Source organism: Corvus kubaryi, unplaced genomic scaffold, assembly GCF_017639235.1.
Source record: "Corvus kubaryi isolate FWS band 111438036 unplaced genomic scaffold, C.kubaryi_AGA036_p1.0 66, whole genome shotgun sequence".
NCBI lineage: Eukaryota > Metazoa > Chordata > Aves > Passeriformes > Corvidae > Corvus > Corvus kubaryi.
In genome coordinates this window covers 1,899,830-1,924,491 of record NW_024582054.1, presented here as the reverse complement: position 1 = coordinate 1,924,491, position 24,662 = coordinate 1,899,830, and the positions used below count along the sequence as shown (strand labels likewise).

General features: G+C 41.8%; 1 protein-coding gene across 9 annotated transcripts in view; it reads left to right on the top strand.

Annotated features, from left to right (window-relative positions):
- RGS6 (regulator of G protein signaling 6) overlaps nt 1–24,662 on the top strand; it is a 293,530-nt gene that overhangs the window by 167,875 nt on the left and 100,993 nt on the right. For all 9 annotated transcript variants that reach the window (XR_006019279.1, XR_006019278.1, XM_042047282.1 and 6 more), the window contains one exon: nt 3,979–4,078. Coding sequence is in view for 7 of the 9 variants with exons in the window: in XM_042047280.1 (XP_041903214.1) it covers nt 3,979–4,078 (100 nt within the window). In the remaining 2 variants the exon portion in view is untranslated. The remainder of the gene's footprint in view (nt 1–3,978; nt 4,079–24,662) is intronic.

Below are 24,662 nucleotides of genomic sequence, written 5' to 3'. Positions count from 1 at the left end.
ACATTCTGTGTAACAGAATATATTGGTAGCCTCTCATAAGCTACCTGCAGTAGTTTATGTCTCCACTAATGTGTTCCTGAAGCCAGAAGCCCTTTTCAATGCATCGAGAGTGGGATAATGAGGAATAAAAAACATCCTGGACAAATGTGAGGAGCAGAGATGTCAGCAACCAGTCAGGAGGAAAAGCAGATCTAGTTTGTTAGGCATACATTACAGTGTGTAGCTAACGGTGACAGCAGATACATGAATTCCTCTGGCTTTCTTGTGAAGATACTGACCCAGAATCCACTTGGAGAGAAGAATGACAGTTCCCTTTACAAAATCAGACTAGATTGAAATAGCAGTGACCCCCATCATAGAAAAAAAACCCAAAAAGCATTGCCCATTCTTACCACGACTTTTGTTGGGCAGAATTTAGTTCACTGAAGCTTGCTCATTTAGGAGAGATAAATGAAGAATGCTTTGTTGCACTTGTTTCTGCCTCCTAGCCTGATGAAATGAGCTGTCCAAGGACTCTCATTCCCTGTCTGCCAGAGAGGGAAGCCTAAGGGGTATTTAATGACATGCAGAAGCTGAAGAGAGAATCATTAGCACTCGAGTGTCTAGGTAACTCTCTTAAAAGTTAAGATTAAAAGCTTTCATGAAAGTGACCTTCACACTTCATGTTCCCTCTTTGCTTTTCTCTATGCTTGAAGCTCTAATGATCACTTTTTTTCTGCTTTGTCACTCTATTTCTTGTTTGTGAAACATTTCCATAGCTCAGCAGGAATTTGGATCCAGGGTGGTAATATCTGCAAGTGTTGGGTGGGTGCAAAACAAAGGATCTACAAAGGGTCAGATCTTCTCTTTGTAGCGGACTGAACAAAAACTGAAAACAGGTTGCCAGATACAGGTTTTTAATATTTTAATTAAAACTTGATTGTAACTTTAATAAAGGATTAAATGATTGTCAAATGTTTTTTTGAGTATGCCATGCTGTCCTCTTCAAGCAGTGCAGAAATTTGCTGGAGAGCACAAGAAAAGCGTGTTGGGAATGGAAAGAGTGTGTACAACCAGGGTCTTGTAATCCTGTGGGCTCTTGGGCAGCAGACTGAAAATTCTGGGCATGCTGTAGGAGGATGACATGTGTAGTCATGTCTGGATCAGATGAGAGAGAGGAAAGAACGGAGGTGTGGTATTTGAGTAGAAAGGAAAGGAGAAAAGAAACATCCAACAACTAGAAATAAGGAGAGCAGTAAGTGCCCCTAGTGTAGTCAGGCTAGAAGGCAAGAGTAAGAAGGAGCCTTTTGGGAAGGAGTTCTCTCTAGGGTAACTTTGTTTATTTTTTATTTAAAAATGTAGTAGGTATTTGTAATTGTAGCTGAACCTGAAATTAATGACCCCATTTGAGACACCAGTGCCTGCCTGATTGCTTGAAATGTGGAATAGTTTACATAAAAATAATATGTCTTTCTTTTAAGCTAATTAAAGTTTTATTTTGCTTGAAATTGAACTTGGAGTGTTAATGGCATAAATCATGCTGGTGTTCCTCTAGCTTATAGTGAGCAAAAGAGTAAAAAGTTAATTTTCCTGCATTGAATTAATTATTTTATCTCATTTTTCATTCTGAACTTTTCATTCAAATAAAAAAAGAGAAAACAACAGTTTTACCAAACATTATTCTCATGATTCTTGAAGCCTCTAAGTGTTCCTTGGAGACATAGGGTACTCATAACACATTTCAAAGTAGCTTCCTCCTAATATGCATGGAAAAAATCTTTCTCTGACATCAGCTGCAAGTACATACAGATGAAGACACATAAGTAGTTGGTAACACAGAGGGTTTTTCATTGCCTTGCGGAAGCAGTTCCTAGTCTGGCTGACCTTCTTGGATGAAGTCTAAGACTAAGAATGGAGTCAGGCTCTTTTCAATGGTGCCAAGCAATAGGGTAAGAGGCAATAGGCAGAAACTGATGCATAGGAAGTTCCACCTGAACATGAGGAAAAGTTTTTTACTGTGTGGGTGACTGAGCACTGGAACAGATTGCCCGGAGAGGCTGTCCTGTCTCCCTCACCAGAGATACTCAAGAACCATCTAAATGCTATCCTGTGCCATGTGCTCTAGGATGACCCTGGTTGAGCAGGGAGGTTGGACCAGATCACCCACTGTGGTCCCCTTCAGCCTGACCCATTCTGAGATTTTGTGGCTCTTGGTCCACCCTTCACAGGTGACTGAGCTGCCCTGTCACCCGATAGGTCTGATGATGGAGCACTGTAGCCTTGTAGGTCTGGGTTGCTAACAACTCTGATAACAAGTGATGCTGTCAGGCTCCTCTCAACAAAATGAAATGCTTTTTGTCCACTCTTTAGTGGAGCAGTTACTTTTCCAGATACCCTCCGGGTATCAGAGATGAGCAGTTACTTCTCCAGATATCCTCAGACTGGGAAAAAGCCCAATGCTTTGATCAGCAAACTCTGCATGAGGCTCTGGCAAAGGAGAAAAGGAGTATTAATTTTCATAGTGATTCGTTTGAGGGAAAGTATCATTATTTTATCACAAATTAACTGTGTAAGTACCCAAAGCTCATGTAATATGTTGAATATGTCAGGATATTTTCATCTTTGTGACTTCATTCCCACTGAGAATTTGTTCACGATGTGTTAAATTAAAAGTAATATATAAACAAGGTGTGAACAGTTCAGTTAAGTGGTAACCTGAGGTTAAAAACACAGTGATCAAATTCAGTGCCTGAAGTTGGCTGGGAGATTGTCTTACCACCTCGGGAAGACTTGAAATTAAACTTGTTTTGAAATGTAGGTGTTAAATCTGTGAAAAAAACTCACTTGCATATGCAAATGAAGTGGCTTCCCAGAGATGGAGAGAGCATGTTGAGCTCTTAGGCTGTGCCTGTAGGAGAGAGAGGGGCTGTGCTCCCATGGTGTAACCTCTCTGCTGTGGCTCTGTTCTGTAGCATCTGTGAGCAGGAAATCTTTAGGTAAAATCAGAGCTGTGCTCCCTGTCTGGCTGCCCTTGGCCACCTGTCAACAACAGTGGGTGGGGCTGTGCTGTTGACTGCTTGAGCTAACAGAGACAACAGCTTTGGGTCTATTTTTGTTGGGCTTCTGAGTCCTTATTAGCTTGAAGAGAGTTTTTGGAGATACTGAATTTCTGCACTGTGTTTATGTTCAGCTTTTTGTTCTCCCTGGCATTGCCTTCGAGTAAATGCATGGGGAGTAGCCTTAAAAGAAGCAAAAATCCCTTCCCATTTCAGAGTAAGCAGGAGGAAGGTTAAGCTCGTTCCCCCAGTAACTGGATCCTCTGATTGCCATGGCTTTTGAAGATGATCATGTTTTTTTCTGTATGTGGTGGATTATGTGTGTGCCTGGGAACTAAAAGGTAGCTTGGCTGTGGAAATCCAACAAGTTTTTCTCTACAATCATTTTGCTTTTGGTTATTTACTTTGTATGCTGACCATGGGCATGTACCATCCTAGCAAACAAAACGAGGCAGGGGAAGTCCTCCTGCAGCTGTTCCATCTTCCAGTCTTCTCAAGCCATAAGCAGTTGGTGACTGTCTGGGACTCTTTGGAAAATGAAAGCTCTCCTAAGGTTATAGTATTGAGGATTCAAACAAACGTGGGAGCAGAGGGGAAAGTGGATTGGATGTGAACCTCCTTAAACTGGTTGAAGTGCAACCCAGTTCATCTGTGGAGCAAACAGCACCTTTCTATCACCACTGGTCAGCAAAAGAAGTGCAGTTGCAGTTGGATTGTCAGTATCTGACCACTGCCTTCAAAGCTAGTCTATGTTGTCTCATGGTTTCTGATCTCAGGGTTTGAATTTGGGCAGGTAGTTGTGTCTCTACCTGTGTTTGTGCAGTAATACACAATGGTGTATTTGAAGCCCATTCTACCAGCAGGGCTCCAAAGCACTCATGGTCTATAAGCGTTAAAGTCACCATATTGCATAAACCACCAAGTCTTCCCTTTCTTTTGACAGATTGAAGACATCGTTACAAGAATGCAGGATGACAAAACAGGTGGAGTTCCCATCCGCACTGTCAAGAGCTTTCTGTCCAAAATCCCCAGTGTCGTCACCGGTAAGAACCCCAGCTGGCAGAGAAGAGAATGTGAGCTGGTACTTGCTGGCTCTAAACAAACATACTAAAGCCACAGAAAAGAAGGAATGTGAGGAAAAAATGCCCCCCTCTGCTTAATTTTTCTATATGTCATTCTGTTACAGGCTGAAGTATTGAACAAAGGTGTCTTAGTTCTGTTTAGTAAACAAGCATTTATATTTCTTTGGAGTGAGTTATTAAAAAGTGTTATGTAGTTTTTGCGGCTATCAGAGTATGGCCAGTAAGTGTCATTCCCTATGACAGGGGAAGGACAATCTTAGAGAAGAGGTCAGGAAAGAAAGTTGAAATTGTTTCCTCACTCATACCCGGATTCTCTTACTGGACTTTGATCACAGGTAGAGGAATATGAAATACCTTCTATGCATGTGTGCTGCTTTGATAAAGCTCTATATACAAAAGTGTGGATGGTGCAGAAATGGGGAGTCAGAGTACAAAACCATTCCTCCATGTATTTCCAGACAGAGTATCTTCCAGTACAATGAAGATCTGTGCCATTGATAGGTGATGAGTTTATTCAGGGTGATGTAAATTGTATGGAGGCATTGTACTTGGGTTTCTGGTACCTGTTTTCACTGGCTCAATTGTAGTATTGACTACAGTGTTACAAAACTACTATTTCCCCTCTCTCCACCAGAAGACTGTTGTCCAGTGTGAGATATCCAGCTACTCCTGAGATTTACAATGCTGTGTATCTTTGTAAAACAAATACAGTTTTCTGTTTTGCAGAGTCTCTTTCCAAATCAGACCAGATACATACACTAAGTCTGTTTAGAGAAGTTTCCCCTCCTGTTCTGAAAAATGAAGGGCATCGTTCTCTGTGACTGTGAGTTCGCTGCAGTAAAATTCAAATGGTCACTAAAAATGCAAAAGTTGCGTTGTTCCATATAGACAGCACCAAAAACTGAGAGAAGATGGGCGATTCAAAGGGACCTTTCTTGTTCTTGGGATTTTTATCCTTTTGTAATGTAATGGGGAAATACCTCTTGTCAACAGGGATGGTGGCAGTGCAGCTGCTGCCAAGCCATTGCAGAGGGGTGTATGTGAGCTGAAGGACTTAAAAATTGTTTTGCTGTAAAAATGGTTGGATTGAACAGAGTTTAAAGTTGTTTTGATTAATTCAAGAGTGTGTTTTGATTTCCTTGTACGTCCAGCTTAAGCTACGGGAATGGAATACAAATCTACACGGTTCTTGGGGATAATCAGGGAATATGGAAATTGGACTGACGTTTATACTTAAATGCATCTCAGTGTCAATTTCTTTTTATTGAGCAACAGGCTCTTCTGATTGAAATTGATTTCAGGGTGGTGACTCTCTAACTGGCAGTTGCACAGTTAGGGTTTTACAGTGGAAAAGAAACATGGCTCTAAAAGGAGATGTGAAAAATGCGTTACTAAATTCCAGGTTATGGCTGGATCAAGTATGGACTAAGTGTTCCTGAAGGTTCCTGGGGAAAATAATCATTTATCTGATTTGAAAACCCATTCCATAAGCTCAAGTCTGCAATACACAGACTTGATGTCTTAAGATTGACTCAGCTAAAAGAGGTTTCTGATATTCCAGTTAAAATTCATAGCATTATAAAGGTAATTGATCTAATCACCAAGCCACCACGTGTTATTCAGAAGGAAACAGGAGGCCTCACAGCATTTTTAAACCATGGTTAGCAGCTCTCTGGTGTGATGAAAACTGCTCCCTTGCACTCAGTTTTGGAACAGCAGTTGCGATTGCATCATCTTGAAATGGCTAGTTTTCACAACACAAAGAATTGTGTAAAGATGAAGATAAAATAAGAACAAAACCTCTCTTCAAAGCCCATAGAAATTCTCAGATTTGGAGGGGAGCAAGCTCAGTACCATTCCCTCCAGGTTATTTTAAGGCAGCTCCCTTGTGACACATGGACAGTGCATGAAGCCTCTGAGTTTGAAAAGTATGGGAAAGTAACAGCCCAGTGGAGAGCCCAAAGTTTTCGCCATTTGTTATTTGTCTTTTCAGATGCGTAGAGGTGCCTATTTGTAGACCAAAACCAAAAGAAATGTATAAATGTTATCAGTGACTGTGATCGATTGGTGAAGAGACAGGAGCACCTACATTTGTATGGAAGCTGAGGACATGAGGTTTGTTCAGTCTGGGGAAGGAAAAGCTGTAGGGAATGAGAGAAGACAGGGTCAGATCCTTTCTCAGGAGTGCATGGTGAAAGTACCAAAGACAATGTACACAAGTTGCAGGGAAAGAAATCCCAACTATATTTGGATATAGGAAGAAAATTGTTCATGGTCAGAGCAGCTGAGCATGGGCCCAGTGTCCTGGAGAAGCTGTGGAACCAGTGGTTTGCAGCTGTTCAGAAACCCCTGGGCCTGGCTGAACTGAGCAGTCTGACCTAACTGTGCATTTGGCCTTGCTTTGCATGAAGGTTGGGCTAGGCAACCTTCAGAGGATCCTTCCAACCTGAATTACTCTTATGGTCATTGGACACTCAGTTTTAGTGCTTGTCTAATTCCACACAATGTCATGAACACAGGAGAAGAACTTGTATTTTCAAAAACTTTGTACCTCCTCTTGGGAAGAGCTCAATTCTAGACCATGGCATTCTCACACAGTTTTTATTTCTACCTGAAAAATGGAACAGCAACTCTGAGATGTGATTTACTTGGCAGGCTCACAGTGACTGTGATTAACAGGAATGTATTTTTGCTTGACACTTCTATTGTAATTGCTTTTCACAGGAGAAATATAAAATCTTAAAGGAAAATAAATATTACAGGAGTGCCTTGATGCTCCAAACTGGCAGCTCTGTTTATAGTACAGTGAAGTGGGTGTTTGATTTAAAGTTTGAATACCAGGGAAAGAGCTGCTCATCTCTGTTTTGCTTTCATCTGTCCTGATGCCTTAGGTATGAATGAGGTATTGGGTAACACAAGGAGAAGGATCCTCAGGGAGTTATCAATAATGGCCCTTTCTTGACAACAGAAATCTGGGAAAAAGGATGAAAAACTTTTTTTGAATGTATGATGAGTCTGTGTGGGGTTGCTGTGCCAAAGACACATTTCAATCTGCATTGGAAGTAGACTTGTGTATCCCCTTCCCAGTCTTTTGACTCGAAGTAGGTCAGTCAAAGGAGCACACATCACACTCTTGTCTTCTTGGTTAAGTCTTCACTTTTACAGGCAAGCCATAGAGAGTGAAAGTAGGATGGGACCAGTCTGTGTGGCACCTGTGTGCGTGTGACAGACGTTGTCCAACGTTCAGAGTATGGAATGAAAAAATGCCTGAGGGCAGGGTTTGAGCAGTGCTGTGATCCGTGCCCAGAATGGGTTGTCAGCCAGTGCACATGATGGCAGTTGCTGCAATAAATGGAGTTGCACATTTGTCTTCTAGTGAGAAAGTTTTCTCAGTAAAGATTTTGTTTCTGTAAATGAATTGTTAATTCTATTTTCCCAGTCATCAGACTCTTGTAGGAACATTTCATTATACTAACCAGCAACAAAACTGGCTTTCTCATCTTTTTTTTGATTTTCATATAATTGCATCTTAAAACTAACCTCATTTTTGGTAGGAGGACCAAACACATACAAATTTTCCTCCCACTGGTTCAGACTTGGTCTTATACAACATTGCCAAAACAAGTCAGAAAGAAGTCAGCACTGCAACAGCTGAGCTTTCCAGTACAAAAAGCCTCCTTCATGCTTCCCAATTTGCCCCACATTCCCAACCTCACTGTAGTGTCTCCTGAGTTTTTTGTACTGGCTGATCCTGTGTACCAGCATCTTTGCTACCGTAATCCAAGGGAGGCATGCAGTCTAAAATCTTTGCGCTATTCTGCCCTCCTCCCAAGAGGTTTTGATACAGCTTAGTTCTGATCCATACCCCATGACTTCAAGCGTGGCTGTCCCCACAGCTCCATTCTGAATGATACCTCCTCCTCCCAGCAGCAGTCCCATGGCCGGTCCCTTGCTCGTGCTCTGCTCCTGACCCTCACCCCAGCACTCACTTGTCCCCTTGCTGTGCTCCCAGCGCTGCCTCTGTGCTGTGGGTGGATTGATGGATTGCGCCCTGCCTGTACTGGCTTGGATTGAGAGCTGCCGCGCAAGCTTAGTGCACACAGCCCTGCCAGTGCATTTCACTCCTGTCCTGCCATGTCTTTCTTATATAAGCCATCGACCTCTCTCAGCAGAAAATGCCAATTTTACTGAAATGTGCCAGATGGCCTGTTGGTACTCGAGACTCATGAGCTAAACCAAGTTTAAACTGCTGTGTGTCTCTGTCTGAAGAAGCCAGCATGTGTCTTGGCAAATGCCTATGGAGTTGTCCCAGAACACATCAGAATGTCACTTACTCAAAGAAAGCGCATTTGGATGGAATATGGAAATCCCACGGTGTTGTGAAAGAGAGACTTCATTATTGATAATGTTCCCTGATGATGTAGTTCAAAACAGACAAGTTCTGCTGGAGAACTTTGTACACCCATTGTGAACTGAGCTCCCTTGGGGCTAGTCTGAGGCTGTTGTCTTTTCTCTTCAGAGGAGCTGAAGCACACCTCTCATGCAGATATAGCAGCCAGAGGCCCAAGGGAGAAATAAGTTTCTCATGTCCAGAGTTTGAAAGGCCCCTGTTCAGGTGAACTGTACAGAAAAATGTTGTTGTGGCATGGGGAGCAGGCCCAGGACTGGAAATAGTGGTAAGAGCCAGCACCCATCACCTAGCAGGCTGCAAGGTTGAGTCTTGGCCAGAATGTTTGCTTTCTTAATGCTTCTCTTCTGGGGTAGAACTTGCCTTGGTGCTTTTTGGAAACTACTGTCACTGGGACCAAAGTCTTCATGAGCTTGACTACCAATAGGTTTGGCTTCCCTAGGCTGTCTGTCCAGCTGCTTGCATCACCTTAACACAGGGCTTTCACTGCAGGACTGAGTCTGATAAAGATTTCCTTCAGCATTTGGGTAGTTTCATTCCAGATATTTTGGCTTTGCTATGTAGTTTTGCTTTGATAAATAGGACACTTGAAATGTGGAACTGACTCTATTTCAGGCAAAGTTAGTAGATGTAGATAGTCCCAAATCTAAACCAAGTTCAATCTTTTGCTAAGCATGAATGAGTCTATTTAGTTAAAATAAGCAAGAAAAAACCACGGACAAACAAAAAAACCCCCCGAAATTTAAATCAATATCCAAGGTAATACTGGGTGTTTTCAGATTTGTGTAGGATATAAAGAACATGCTCATGGATTAAAATTGACATATGTTTATATGTACATACTGTATAATTTTTGATGGTTTTCCACATTTCTATAGAGCAGATGCTGCACAGTAAATTCAGCAGTTTAGCAATTGCTTGGTGGAAACTGGTTTGCCAAACACTGGTTGGACATACAGATCCATTTATTTCTCATTAAAAAATCAATTGTTCTGAGCAAGTTGCATTTAAACTAATTCAAGTCAAGACTGGGCTTCTTCATAACAACTTACATTTCCTTCTTTTATGCATCTCTTCAAATCGCACCCAATGGAAATGTAATCCCTCCATCCCTCAATAAGAAGTCTATTATTTCAAAGCTGCCATGAATCACGCAGCGTTAGACATGTCAGCAATTACATGAGTAGCACATGTCTTGCAATTATTTTTTTTTCCTGTAGTTTTCTCTTAAGCTCTCTACTTGCATGCCAGGAGACAAATTAACCCAGTTAAGGAGTCAAAGTCTTATGCTGTCTTCATCCTCAGCTCTGTCCTCCCTCCCTTTTTCTCCTTAACTGCATCCAGCTTCCTACCTTTCAAATGGTGAGAAGGATGAGGGAGGAAAAGATGAAAATCAGCTCCCTGAAGTGTAGCAATTTTGTGCCTGTTGTAACGATGCAAATCACCACCTTGTGAAGCAAAAGCTTGAAGGATTTGATTTCAGAGTACAAGGGGGATAGCAGATAGTTCAAATAGGACGTGGTTGTCAAATAAATAGGAGAAAGCCATTTTAAACAGTGGATATTCAATATATCTTTCTGTCCATCTGCACATGTGTACACCTAAATATATGTAAATAGTGCACAGTTTTTGGTAAGAGTAAGCCTAAGAGCGGTAAGTGTTGCATGCTAGAAATAACCAAGGACAAGTTTCTGCATTTGTAGGTGCTGTGCAGAGCGAGGACTGCTAGTGTTTGTGTATCACTGCCCTCTGCTGTAACCAAGCTACAGCTCACATCATGCAGCTGCTCACCTTCCTCACAAGTGCTGTGTCTGTGTTGTGCTTTCCCAGCTCAGGGGGCATTCATTTGGTGCATTTTGTGTCCTGCTTGTTCCATCATAGTGGTCCTTCCTTGCTGTGTGGCATAAACCCAGCCCAAATATTGGGGTACGTGTGACTTGGCAGCTGCTCTGAGCTTGGAGAGGAAGGATGGTTTTCACAGCTGGCTGTTGATGCTACTTCCATGTGTGTTGTTCGTAATTTTGCCATCCTCTTCAGGACTGCTAATCTCCAAAAAAGCATGCTTGTACATCACATGAAGCTTACATATCCCATAAAAAGTGTATGCTTGCACTATAGGATAAATCCTAAATCATTCAATAAAATTAACCATCACTTAAAATTACCAAAATTGAACACTCTTCATATGTTTCATATGACAGCACTTGAAAGTAGTCACACCTGAGATGAAAAATACTGGAGGAAGTGCACGTCACAGCAGGGGGTTGCATCAAAATCTGGCTTAGGCCACTGAAACACTTATGAAACCAGTCCTGAGGCTTTAGTATTATTTCAGTCAATAAAAAGGTTTCTTAAGTGCTAAAGTCCAGAATATTATGAGAACTTTAACTTCTGTACATTAGAATTGTGAAGGTACTTTCTGGTCCTACTTGTCCTTGCTGTGATTTGAACCTCTGCATCTGTCAAGTGAAGCTATGCTGAATCACAAACTTAAATAATTATGCTGCTTGGATATTCCTGTGGCCAATAAAACTACAATGAAAAATCACCCAAACCACCAAATGGTCCAGCTTTATTTTTCTGCAGTGACTTGTCTGCTTTTTCCGGACAGCAGAGATGATGTCAAAAGGGAAAGTAAACCCAAGACAACCCTCCAGCCATGTGGGCAGAAACTAGAACACAAAATTATAATTCTTCTTATTGATGAGCATGATCATAAAAATTGCTGGAGTGGAAAGCAATAAATGAAAGCTATGAGCCTGGAACAAAGCAGATCTATTAAAAATGGCTTTATTTTTTTTTCCCCTACCAACATTTGCTTTTAGGCCTTTTCAATCTTTCAGTTGAGACTAAAAGCTGGAATAGAGACAGATTTCATGACAAATTACCTGTTGAATTCCAGTGTTTAGATGAATTGGTAATTCAGCCACAATAAATAAAAAAAAAATTGGATATTAAGAAGGGTCTTGTTGCTGACTGCATTTTTATTCTGAAACACAGCATTTAGCTGATGGAATATTGTGGCTAATGAATAAAGCATTAAAAAGAAAAGTCAACAATATTTCAATGCCTGTAGAAATACGTAGGGATGAATGATCAATGCTTTTCTGCATTCATCTCATCTTCAAAAGCATAGCTTTATTACAGAAGGTTGTTTCCAGATCTGAATGACACAGCAAAAGAGCAGAGATTAATTATAAGAACTGTGTGGCTTTGTTTTTTGGATGTGAGTGTTGAGCAGACTGCACTCAAGCTGCAGTACTTCACCTCTCCTGTCTTCACTTCATAGCAACCTGGGAGTTGTGTGGTGAAGGATCTACCAACACGGTTTTGTTTTTTCACACATCTTGCTTTGTTTCTGCCCTGCCTCCAGCATTCCTGTGGGCTGCAAAGCATCAGATTCACAGCAGAGCAGCTTTGCTCCCGCTGTGCCCGAGAAGCCAGATCCGCCCTGAGGAGCATGGGGGGATCTGACCCTTAGACAACCCAGTTTTACTTTGAGGTAGTGCAAAAGCAACAATATGTAAAAGCACAATGATAATCAATAGCAGTGTGAAGGCACAAATCTTTTGAGTGTAGATTGACAGCCATTACTTTGAATCTGTTGCTTTAATTCAATGCTATTCCAACCATTAGAAAAATAACCCACTCACATTACTGGGTGAATACCTCTGCCTCTTTATTCCATGCATAGATTCTGTTCATTGTTATCTGGCATTCTTTGCCTTTTTTAAGTCAAAGTAATTTTCAGGGTATTATTTATTGAGGAGATTCTTACTTGCATTTTACCTAAAGAGTTTATTTTGCAAAAAACCTAAGAGTTTCTTCTAGGATTTAAATTTTCTGACTTTAATCAGTGTGTTGTTATAAAGAAATGCAGAAGTTAGCTTCTAAACTGTAATTATAGAAGTTAGCTTCTATACTGTAAAATGCAGAAGTTAGCTTCAATAACTGTAATTCCAGTCTCATAAATAATTTTTACATGTTAGATTTGATAGGTGAGTATTGTATGTTTGATATATCTCAGTTACCACACTAAAGTTACTATTAATGTAGCTCTTGGGGGTGAGGTGAAAAGGAAGGGATGGGTTTGCTTTTTTGCTTTAAATAGTACCAGGAATTATATAGACCACCAGCTTATTTTTACTAGCCATAAATAGCCAGAAATCACTGTAGCTGAAAGCTGCACTGGGCAGTGAGAATACATCTCCACAAGAGGCTGTAGGCCAAGGGGGTTGGCATAGTTCTAGATTGGACAAACTGTATGGCCTGGTTCATGTGGATACCCTGAGTGGTCGATGAATAGCTTGTTTTATTCTGCCTGTTCCAGTAGAAATACACAGCTCTTTGGTCTGTTGTGTATTTGCACCTGAAAGCACCATAGAATTGGCTTTAGAACCTTCTATAAGAAAAAGGAAAGGGACAACAAAAAGCTTTCAGGCTTTCCATGTATATCTATTGCTATAAATATATACATTTGCATGTTTTCTTTGGGTTTTTTCTTCCTGCGTGGATAAATCTCTCAAAACTGCATGCTGGCTTCCCATGGATTTGTTTTGAGTATGGTGTGAACTGATGAGCTTGGATATTTTTGATGTATGATTCACTACCACATGCAGAGAAGAAAATTATATTTTGGTCCTGCAGAGCAATAAAACTAAGCAATTAGGTCTTCGTTCAGTTAATTCCTGTTTGATGGCTGGGTGCTTTGCTGGAAGAGAGTCTCAGGATTCAGCTCCATTGCAAGGTCACTTACACTGTAAGAATTTTCTCCATGTAGATACCTCCACAATATGGTCAGGATTGCAAACTAACTCTTACCTAGGAATGAGTAATAAAACTGACAGGAAACTTTGAGAAGTTGGTTAATGTAATACACTAATTATGTTCACAGGCAAAAAAATAACATAGGCTGATGAGGAAAGTAACGTGTTTCTAGCAGTGGAAGGTTTTACATCCAATTATTGTAGGGTAGTGTGTGGTATTGCATAGAAATTCTATTATTCTTGAACCTATTTTATTGTGGATCGGATTGTCTCTCTTGGTCTTTTCCTTTTTTATTTTTTGGAAACTCAGTTGTGTGCTGGTTGATGCCAAAATGATTGTCAAATTCACCGAGTGACTAATTTCTGATGGGCTTTTTCTTGCATGATATTTTACTTTTGCCCTAGCTACTCAGTACGTTTCATTCCTATTTTCCTGAGTAGGTTTGACTGATGGGGAACCACACTTTTTAACAACTGAGATCTGCCAAATGTCCAGTGTTTTGTTGAATGTTGTCTGTTTTTCTCCTATCAGAGAGACAGTGACAGGTGAGCTTTTAAGGAAGCAGTAGTGGCTATAGAAAATAAAAGTTACTGCGTTCTGCTAAAATTTTGATCACAAGGCTATCATTACTGAAGCAAATGAATTGGATAGTGGCCTGTTCATCAAAGATTATTTCTTTTGTCAAGCAGAAAAAAACAGAATCTGAAGACTAAATCTTTTAAGATATGATTTGTAATTTTGCACTGTAGCATCTCATGTTCATCATTTACGTCATTGCTACATGGGTAATGCATTATAATTTGATACTGTGTTTGTTTGGTTTTTTTGAGTAGGAAGAGTTGATTTTAGAGCTCCAAAGAGCATTGGGTTTTTGAAACAGGGGCTTGCTTTCTTGGAGAGCTGTAAAATTGTCTAGGTTTGACACACAGCTTCCCTGGCTCAAAGCCTCTTTACATTTGTAGATCTTATGGGACAGTATCCAATTTAAAAAATGCCTGGAGTAAAAAAAATCTTGCTGTCACCTTAAAAAAGTTACTGTCACCCTTCAAAAAGTAGTAACATGCCCTAAAGCTGTTCTTTGTTGCTGGTCTGACTTTGTCCAGAGAAGGTTCTGGTATCGAACCTGGTGTTATGTTTGACAATGAAGATACTTCTTCTCCACAAAAAATACTTAGTCACTGCAGTGAAATAGCCACTTCACTTTCTGTTTGTGAAGTTTTTAATAAATTGTGTCTCTGAAAGCATGCCTGACTTCAAAGCACCTTTCCCACATCTTTAATTCTTCTTGTGCTTCTCCCCTGGACCCTTACCCAAGCTTTTAACAACCTTTTTGAACAATGAAAACCAGAATTATCTGAAATTTTCATTAACAGCTGTGCTAGTGCTAAGTGCAGGGGTTATGTAACCTCTCTGATCCTGCTTCACAGCCACCCTCTGAGGTGAAGCACCACACTGACCACTCATGGTACTCATTTGCCTAGTGGAGGACAAGTGTGCAAGAGGAAGATGCTTATCAAGAAAGGATTCCAGTAAGCTCTCAGTTACCTTTGTTATTATCCATGATACATAAGCAAATTAATGAGCTTCTGTTTTTAAAGTATGTCTCGCAGAATCATAGAATATACTGAGTTGGAAGGGGTGCACAAGGATCATCAAAGTTCAACTTCTGACTCTGCACAAGACTTCCCAAGAATCACACCAAGTGCCTGAGAGCATTGTCCAAATGCTTCTTGACACTTGACAGGCTTGGTGCTGTGACCACTTCCCTGTTCCAGTTGAGCCTGTTCCAGTGCCCAGCCACTCTCTGGGTGAAGAACCTTTTCCTAATATCCAATCTAAACCTTCCCTGATGCAACCTCATGCCATTTCCTCAAGTCCTGTCACTGATCACCACAGAGAGGAGATCAGTGTCTGCCCCTCCTCTTCCCCTCTCAAGGAAGCTGTAGACTGCAATGAGGTCACCCCTCAGTCTCTTCCAGGCTGAAGAAGCCAAGTGACCTCAACCCCTCTTTATAGAGCTTCCCCTCAAGGCCCTTCACAATCACTGTAGCCCTCCTTTGGACACTCTCTGTAAGTTTTATATCCTTCTTATATTGTGGTGCCTAAAACTGCCCCCAGCACTCAAGGTGAGGCCACCCCAGTGCAGAGCAGAGCAGGACAATCCCCTCCCTTGCCCGGTTGTTCTGATGTACCCCAGGACAGGGTTGGCCCTCCTGGCTGCCAGGGCACTGCTGACTCGTATCCAACTTGCCAGAGACCAGGAGCCCCAGGTCCCTTTCCGCAGTGCTGCTCTCCAGCCTCTTGCTCCCTAGTCTGTCCATTGATCCAGGGTTGCCCCATCACAGGTGCAGAATCCAGCACTTGTCTTTGTTAAAATTTTGTCCATCTGGTGATTGCACAGCCCTGTGATTTGTCCTGATCTCTCTGCAGGACCTTCCTGTCTTCAAGGGAGTCAACAACTCCTCCCAGTTTAGTGTCATCAGCCAACTTACTCAGTATGCCTTCAAGTCCTGCATCCAAGTAGCTTTTAAAGATGTTGACAAGAATTGGCCCTAAAATGGAGCCCTAGGGAACCCCACTAGTGACCAGCTGCCAGTCTGATGTCACCCCATTCACTACAACCCTTTTTGCCTGGCCCATGAGCCAGTTGCTCACCCATCACATGGTGTGTTTATCCAGCTAAGTGCTGGACATTTTGTCCAGAAGGATCCTGTGAGAGACAGTATCAAAAGCTGTACTGAAATCCATAACGATTACATCAGCTTCCCTTGATCAACTAGGTGGGTTACCTTGTTGTAAAAGGAAATTATTGTTGTTGACAAGCAACAGATCAAGGAAGGCATCTTTCCTAGTCAGCACCCTTAGTACCTGTATCATGAAGTTATCATCCAGTGTTGTAGGAATCTTTGGAACCTGTTTGTGCCAGCTGTGGGGTATTCCTGAAGTATGTTAGCATATCTTGGCACCATCTCTGTCAATGACTTCCTGCTCATTTGCTCCCTGCTCAGCCCATTAGGCTGAGGTGCTTGAGGCAGAAGTGTTACTGAAGCCATCATCACAGTGGGAGAACATCCCCCTCACAGCTCAGCAAATCCCCATGGCCGAGTGCTGGCTCAGAGCAGGTCGTCTGGGAATAGACATGAAGCCTTGAGCTCCCACCTCTCTGTGCTGGGGGAAGCCCTCTGGCAGCCTTGATGCCTTCCTGAGGGCGTTTGCATCATTATTCTGTAATACTGCTCTACCTTCCCGTTCCTGGCACATTTGTAAGGGTTGTGACATTAAAGTTGGTGAAGAGGGGGAGAGATCAGAACTGTATCTAATGCAATCAGGGGAATAAGGCTCAAGAGAGTTCCTCTTGCAGCCTCTCTACTGTAGTCAGTCAGCCTGCCTTTGGAGCCCTGTGCAAGTTAGATTTGAGCATGACTTCTAATTAGGTATCTGGGTCATGTTTGACATGCTCTTGGTTTGGCATTGACGTTTCCATGCTCCTACTTAGCTCTAAATTTGCCAGCTGTTTTCCTTAAATAATTCCACTTTCCACTAAAGGATTGTGTATCTTATATAATTACACCCACGGTACTGTGAGGCCAGTCATAGGGACACAGAGGTAGAAATAGCTCAGCATTTTACACCAGCCTTGGCATTCCTTAATTGTATCATTAAAATCTGGATTCCTGCCTCTGCTGTGACAAGCTTCTTTAGCTCTGCTGAGCTCTCATTCATAACGTCTAGACTCTGTCAATTCAGGTGCAGCTCTGGAAACAGCTGTCCTCTGTTCCACTGAGTCCTCTAGGGCTTGCCTGTCAACTGTTTAATCCAGAAATGTCAAGATTAAATTCCCTTTCATTACTTCTCTTCAGCGGTCGAAGGATTTGTTACCAATTTGGACAGATTCAGGGATGAGTTTTCTTCAAATAGTCTCAGGCCATGAAGCATTTTCTGAAACAGGGATTCACATTATGTGAGCTAAACTAGTCACAGCACTTTGGGAGCAGATTGTGAGAGCGCTGGAAAAGTCATGGGGTGTAGATTACCAGACTAGGAAAAAACTTTGCATGTGCAGTGTCAGGCTAGAGCTTTGTCATTCTGAGAGTACTTTCGTTAAAGTATGGTTTGTTCCATTAAGGGTCCATGCTGTTGAAAGAAAGTTTAAAAAAAAAAAAAAGTCTGATTTTGTCAACACCCACTCCTCTTTCCTGGGATTCCTGGGCTATTCTGTTCATAGAAAAGGCAATGCCCATTTTAGGGACAGTTTATGTGAGAATTGCATCTGCGTATTGCAGTAGGTGTCTTATTATTCCATTTTGAAAAATGCTTCTTTCGAAATTAAGAAATCCTGATGCTTCTCCTAGTTCACCATTTGGTTCCAGTCTGTTCTTCTTGCGTGGTTGTGTTACCTCCCACCATTGGCAGATTCTGCAAGGCCCCACCCACATTTCTTCAAGCCCACCTCTGAAGGGAGCCTGCAAGAAGGATGGAGAGGGACTTTCTGCAAGAGCATGTTGTGATAGGACAAGAGGGAATGGCTCAAACTAAAACAGAGTAGGTTTAGATTAGATATTAGGAAAAAAATTCTTTACTGTGAGGGTGGCAAGGCTCACAGTAAACAGTTTTCCCAGAGAAGCTGTGGATGCCCCATCCCTGGAGCTGTTCAAGGCCAGGTTGGATGGGGCTCTGAGCAACCTAGTCAAGAGTATCCCTGCCTATGGTAGTGGGATTGGAACTAGATGATCTTAAGGTCCCTTCTAACCCAAGCCATTCTGTGAGTCTATGAAAATAGTCCACATTTCTCAGGGATTAAAGCCAACATGCTCTAATGTGTGGCAAGACAGCACACAGGAATGGGAACTTGGGGGGTATGTGAGGAGAGGTTGAAAAGCCGTCACACCTTGATTGTGACAGTCATCTGCCATTGCATATTTTCACTTTTGGGTAACACTGATTGTTAAACCCATAGGTTTGCCCTGCAAAACAGGAGGGTGTCCTTTGCAGATGATACTGAGAGAGGTGGATTAATATGCTGCCACAGTGAGAGGTAAAACCTGCAGATGCTTTGTGTCAAGTCTGCATGGGTCCATGGAGCCACCGTGCTGGCTTTGCTAAATTAAAGTAAGGTAGCATCTGCTCTTCAGCTGTGTCAATTGGCAGTACCTGATCAGCTTGACTGAGTCTCTGAGCCTGTTCCTGCCTGTGTCACAGTTCATCCTGTCTTGTTCTGTTGCATACCAAATTTTATTTCTGGAGAGGTATTGTGGAATTCCACTGTCCTAATGAAAGCCTATATAGATTCGCACAGTAACATGAATGGCAGCTGCTGCATTTTGTTTTATTACATAAATTTATCCCTTTTTTTATTCTTGAACTTTGTATGTTAAGCTTTTGGTGATGAAAATGGTAATTTCATGGTAGGTTTTGTGGGCACAGGATAATATACGACCTACTCTCTGTAAATAATCAGAGGTGCCAGGTAGGGTTGTAGTAATGATGATAATGTGCAATACCATATTTCGAGTGAGAAGTTGCTGAAAGGCCTTTGGCATGCAGAGGGGCCTCACTGCATCTGTTTAGGGAACTTGCTGCAAATGCTCTGTTCTGAGGGGTTTCTACAGAACAGTTGTGAGCGAGACTCTGCAGGATCCCTGCTGGTGTTGGGATACAAGTTTTCAGAAAGGGTAGCTTCCAGCAAAGCCAGGCTACGGTGGGTATCCCTGCATGCAGCTGCGCTTGGAACCATTGTGGCGAAGACACTAACTTTGCAAGCTCCCTGTAGGTGCTGGGAGGGACAGAAGGGCATGTCCTTTTCAGGTGTGTCCCTTTTCTCCTGCTTCTGCCTTTTTTCCTCATACCCTGCAGCTGCTGAAGGGACTGGTCTCACCTACTGAGATGAGAGCATACAGAAGATTTCTCTAAAGTGACACTCTTGGCTAACATGGAGCAAGTTGGCAGATGGGAACTGCAAAAGGCAGGCTCTAAGTGGTATAGTAAGGGTGCCCACTTTGTGTCAAACCAGTGGCCACCAGCAACCCTCTGGCCATGGATCCTGTAGTGGCTATCTAGGGTACTATATAAGAAAAAAAGCAATGTTTAGCAATACTGTGGAGGGATGTTCCTCAGTCTCCAGCTGTCTGGACTGAGCGGGACATGGGGGGGGGGGCCCCCCCCCCATAGTCAGATGTTTTGCCGTTCTGCACTGATTTGATTGTGTTTACATTTTTCAGCTGTATGAAACAAATGGTTTTACCTCACAGTAAGGAAAAAAAGCCTTTTAGGAAGTAGTTTGGAATGTAATTAAATATTTTCAGCATTTTACATTGACATACATAAAATCCTGCAAATGTACACATAATGTACTGTTTAGCTTGAGTGTGACAGACACAAAGGTGTACTGTTATAGACATGGATTTTGGTGTTTGACTGGAACAAAGCAGTCCTTTGCTCCTTTCCTAATACAGACTAATAGTTGGACTATATTAACATTGTAGGTCCCTTCAAAATGAAGTATTCTGTTGTATACTAGTCAAATAACCATCCCAGTTGGCTAGCTGAAGAGACTGTCTGAGAACATGCTTTTGTACTGCTAGTGCCATGGAGAGCCAACTGCTCTGTGCAGAAGGTCCTGCACTGATTACTTTCAGCTCCCAGGATATCTCACCCTTACTGTCTTGGCATGCTTGAAGGTTTCATCTTTCTCTGCAGTTCAAGAAAATTAGTCAACCTTCTTATCCCATCACATCCCACCTGAACATGCTCAGCCTGTTACTATCCTTGTTTGCCGCTTTACATCACTCCTGTTTTCTTATCTCTGAGCTATGTTAAAGTCACACAGGTGACTTTAGCCATTTATGCTTATTCGGGATCATGATGAATGGTGGCATTTTGATACAAAACTTGTTTGTTTGGCTTTCAGTGTTTTTTTTAGATTTTGGATGTATAGATACAGCTGGACTGTACAAAAAATAAAAAATCCACCAAGTGTGTGGTTTACAGTTAATCAAATATATGCCCTGCAGAATGTTTTGTCCCTTTAATGTTGCATTACTGAGTACTTTCATGAAAGAAATTACCCACTTACCCTTAAGGGACAGTTTTGATATATATAATTGGTAATTTTAAAAGAAATCTCTACAGTACTGGAAGACTGATGTGAATTGTATAGCTCTTTATTTTACTGTGTACGAACTAAAGTGTTCCCACATAGTGGATGGGGTTTTTTTTAAATGTAAAATTTTACAGGTGAAGGCGTAACTAAAGAAAAAAATGTGCCCAGGTTTTCCTATAAATCTTAAACTGTTTTATAAAATTTTGACTGCTGAATTGTAAGGCAAAAAGAAACAATCGGATGAATTACAGAATTTATTATGGGCCTATATGCCAGCTCAAGAAAGAGATGAGTGTTTGAAACCAGGCACAGGCTCCTCCAGTATCTGTGTGGTAAGGTGAAACACTTGAAGTGCCCTTGAAATAAGCCTGGCATTAAAAAATGTCTCTAACCATTATGCCAGTATATCTTGTCGAAAGCTGGTTAGATGTAGGCTCCTGAGGGCTTTTCAGTTTTGAAAATGGAACAAAAGGCTCTAAAGTAATTTCTGAAACTGTGTCCAGTATATTTTTTAAAAATTCAGGAAGGTTGTCTGTAGGACAACTTTTTGTTGTGTCACTCGTTTGTCTGGAGTTGATGTCCTTTGTAGTCAAGAGATGTAACAAATCTGTCTGGGGTAGTTCTCAAAAACACAAATGGTTATTAGCCTGCCATGGCCCAGTTTTAGTCTGAGGGAAATGTCCATGTCTTTTTGTATTCAGGGAGGCAAAAGGATGCAAACAACTAGAGAGAAGAAAAGGAGAAACAGGCAAGGAGGTGCATTTGTTTTGCTTTCATAATTACTACTTTAAAATACCAGATTACAGACAGCATACAAATACCCAACGATTTAGTTTCATAAAAGGGAGCATTCTAAACCAGCATAAACATATAATTGCTTCAAAATAGGTTTAAGACAAAAATGTGCATTTAATAACCAGACGATAAAATTGAAGAGATCTTAATGGAAAAAACTGCAGTTGAATCTAAGCCAGCTGGGGACCTACTTATCTCCATTCCTGATATCCTGATAGCCACTAATTATCCATCCTGCTAAAAGGTTAAAAGCCCCTATTTTTTTTTTTTTTCCAGATCAATTTTTCTTACATTATTTTAATACCAAGAAAGTAATTAAGCTCCATCAACATGTGGATGTTTTCACTGGCGTGTGCTTTGGCAGGGGCTGTTGTGGGTTTGTATGGAGCTCTCAGTCTGCACAGTGAGGGACTCACTAGTGGTCAAACTGGTTTGTATTTAGAAGTAGTTCTGTTCTTCCCTGATACCAGAACTTAACCAGGATGCTGTTGCCCAGCCATGACAGCTTGGTGTGGGGACAGGTCAAAGCATTTGCCAGGCTAGCAAGGCAGCTCTGGTGCTAGACAGGGTCATGCCAAAGGCACCAATTTCCTGACCATGTATTAAAAGCCTCAGAAGTGAAAGAGTTGGAAAAGTGATTAGCAGCTAGAGGTGCCTCCCGGGGTACCCGCTTCTCCATGCTGGATTGCTGGCCCTCATGGCAGTCTGGCAGTGCAGGTACTCTTTCTCCTGCAGTCAGGGATTCAGGTGATCTAGAAGCTCCTGTGCAGGGAACTCCTCCAGGGTGGGAACCCCACTTGAATCACTGGTGTGCCACATGGCTAACTGGCCATCCCTGCCCATAGTGCTTCAGATGGGCATTGCCAACAGCTGTCTAGTTCTTGACCATCTGCAAGTGCTTGAATTTTTTCTTCTTGTTGTTGCCCATGGTAAACCTCCTGGATGCTCTTCTGCTCTGCTTCCAGGACTTGATTGCATATCCTGAAGCAGTTTCTTTACACACTTAATCTGAAGTGGTAGTGAAATAAACACATCATTTCTATTTTGTGTTTTCATTTCAAATAATGGAAAAATCTGTTCTCCCTTATAGAATCTTTCAATTTTTTAGGTTGTAAAAGATCTTTAAGACTACTGAGTCCAGTCATTAACCTAACACTGCCAAGCCCACCGTTAAACCATGTCTCCAAGTGTCCCATTCACATGTCTTTTAAATATCTCCAGAGATGGTAACTCAGTCACTTCCCCGGACTGCCTGTTCCAATGCTTGATAACCTTGTCAGTGAAGAAATTTTTCCTAATATCTAATCTTCTAGCCTTACCACTTTTTACATGAGAGAAGAGGCCAACCCCCACCTTGCTACAACCTGCCTTCAGGTAATTGTAGAGTGTGATAAGGTCACCCTGGGTCTCCTTTTCTCCAGGCTAAGCAACCCCTCAGCTTCTTGTCTCGATTGGAGGCCAAGAATCCTGTTTCCTGTGGGCTGCAGGAAGAGCAGGAGAACAGTTTCACCATGTTGAAATCAATATCTTAAATTGTGTTCTTTTGATCTGTTTATAGTCTACTCATAAAATGCACAGTCACTAGGGAGAGGTTAGAAGTTTGTTGACTTTTTTTGTATTTTTCTGGAGGTTTCTGTGATGTCCATTTTGACTGATGTATTGTAGCAGGCTGACCCTGGCTGGATGCCAGGTGTCCACCAATGCACCATCATTCCTCCTCCTTAGCTGGACAGGAGAAAGAAAATATAACAAAAGCCTCACAGGTCAAGATCAGGACAGGGAGAGATCACTCACGAGTTACTGTCAAGGGCAAAACAGACTCAACTTGGGGAAATTAATTGAATTTATTACCAATCAAGTCAGAGTAGGATAATGAGAAATAACCCCAAATCTCTTAATAACCTTATCCCAGAGACACTATAACCTCCACTGATGGGCTCAGCCTTGGCCAGTGGCAGGCCTGTCTTGGAGCCAGCAGGCACTGGCTCTGTCAGGAACAGGGGAAGCTCCCAGCAGCTTCTCCCAGAAGCCACGTATGTAGCCCTCCTGCTGCCAAAACCTTGCCATGCCAATCTGATCAATGTGCATAAAATGCTTGTTTTATACTGGGAACCAATAGCCTCAGCGAAGCCTCACAAGAACACACTCCAGACTTGGACTCACAAGACCTGCTAAGACAGGTATTTTTAAGATCCGAGTCTAAATCTAAGGAGAGTTAAAGTCACAATACCAAAAGCATCTTTGGCAGAAACACAGTCAGTTTGCCAGACCAGCGTTCTGGGCTTTTATAAGTGTAATTTGAAGAAAGGTTTTTTTATTTTTGGTGGGACATTGAGGGAAAGCTGGAGATGCTGACTGTATCTTGTAATATTGGATACTGGGAGGGTGTGTTGAAGGATGAGGATAAGTCATTGGCATGAGACAAGTTTCTTTAAGAAGTAGGTCAATAATTTGTCATGCTGTACTGCACTTTGTAATAAGGCTGTCATCTCCACATCTGTGACATGACTCTCTATGTGTTTTCAAATTTAAATGCATAAAAGACCCCCTCATGACTTTAGGAAGCAAATATCTCTTGCTTTAACCTCTTCTCTCACCAGACCAGCTCCTGGCAGCAAATCGCTGGCTTAGCCATAGTCTGGCAGCCTTTGCTTGGATTTTGCAGCAGGTGTGGTCAGAGCCATGAAGGGAAACTGTTATTGATTGCGTCCTTGGTTTCAAATTTGCATGACCTTGTTGTAGTTTGATCATGTTTGCAGAAGACAGTCTGTGAGTAAGCTGGTGACAGAAGGTAAATACTGCTCTTTCAATTTGTTCTCTCAATTTGGAAACAATATTCTGAGTTACCTGCCTTGGGACTACTGCAGTTTGCTCTGAAAATAGTGCTAGTAAAATTTGCATGGCACTGGCAGGTTTCAGTCTTTGAAAGTAAAACCAGAAATGAGCCTTTAATGAGCAGGGACTCTGCACAGGGGAGTAGGACTGGGGGGACTTTTTGGGCAGGAATTGGTATTAATGATCAACATTATGAAGTTGAAAGGCATTTTATGTTTTCACAGTGTTAAGTAAGCATCAATTTATTAATCTTTGCAGCTCTCCTAAAAGACATTGCTACACTTTCTTCAGCCATATATTTGTCCTTCAGGAACATTATATAGTCTTTCCCAAGCCATACAGACATGTGCTAGAATGGAACTTGGGATATCCCGATGAAGACCAGGTACATCCAGTAGCAGAAAAGAAGCTTTCCATCTTTTTATGTTTCTGACTTGCATGCAGGTATATGTATGGACTATGACAGAATTCAGAGGAAAGCATGGTTCGTGTATCTTAAATTAGCATTTGACCATTTCAGTTCTGTAAGCGCAATTTATTTTTGCATACCTGTCATCGTTTTCAAAATCCATGTTCTTACTCCTTGGGCCTGTTTTGTACAGGCTTATCCTCTTGCTTTTTTATATTTTCTCCATCAACTT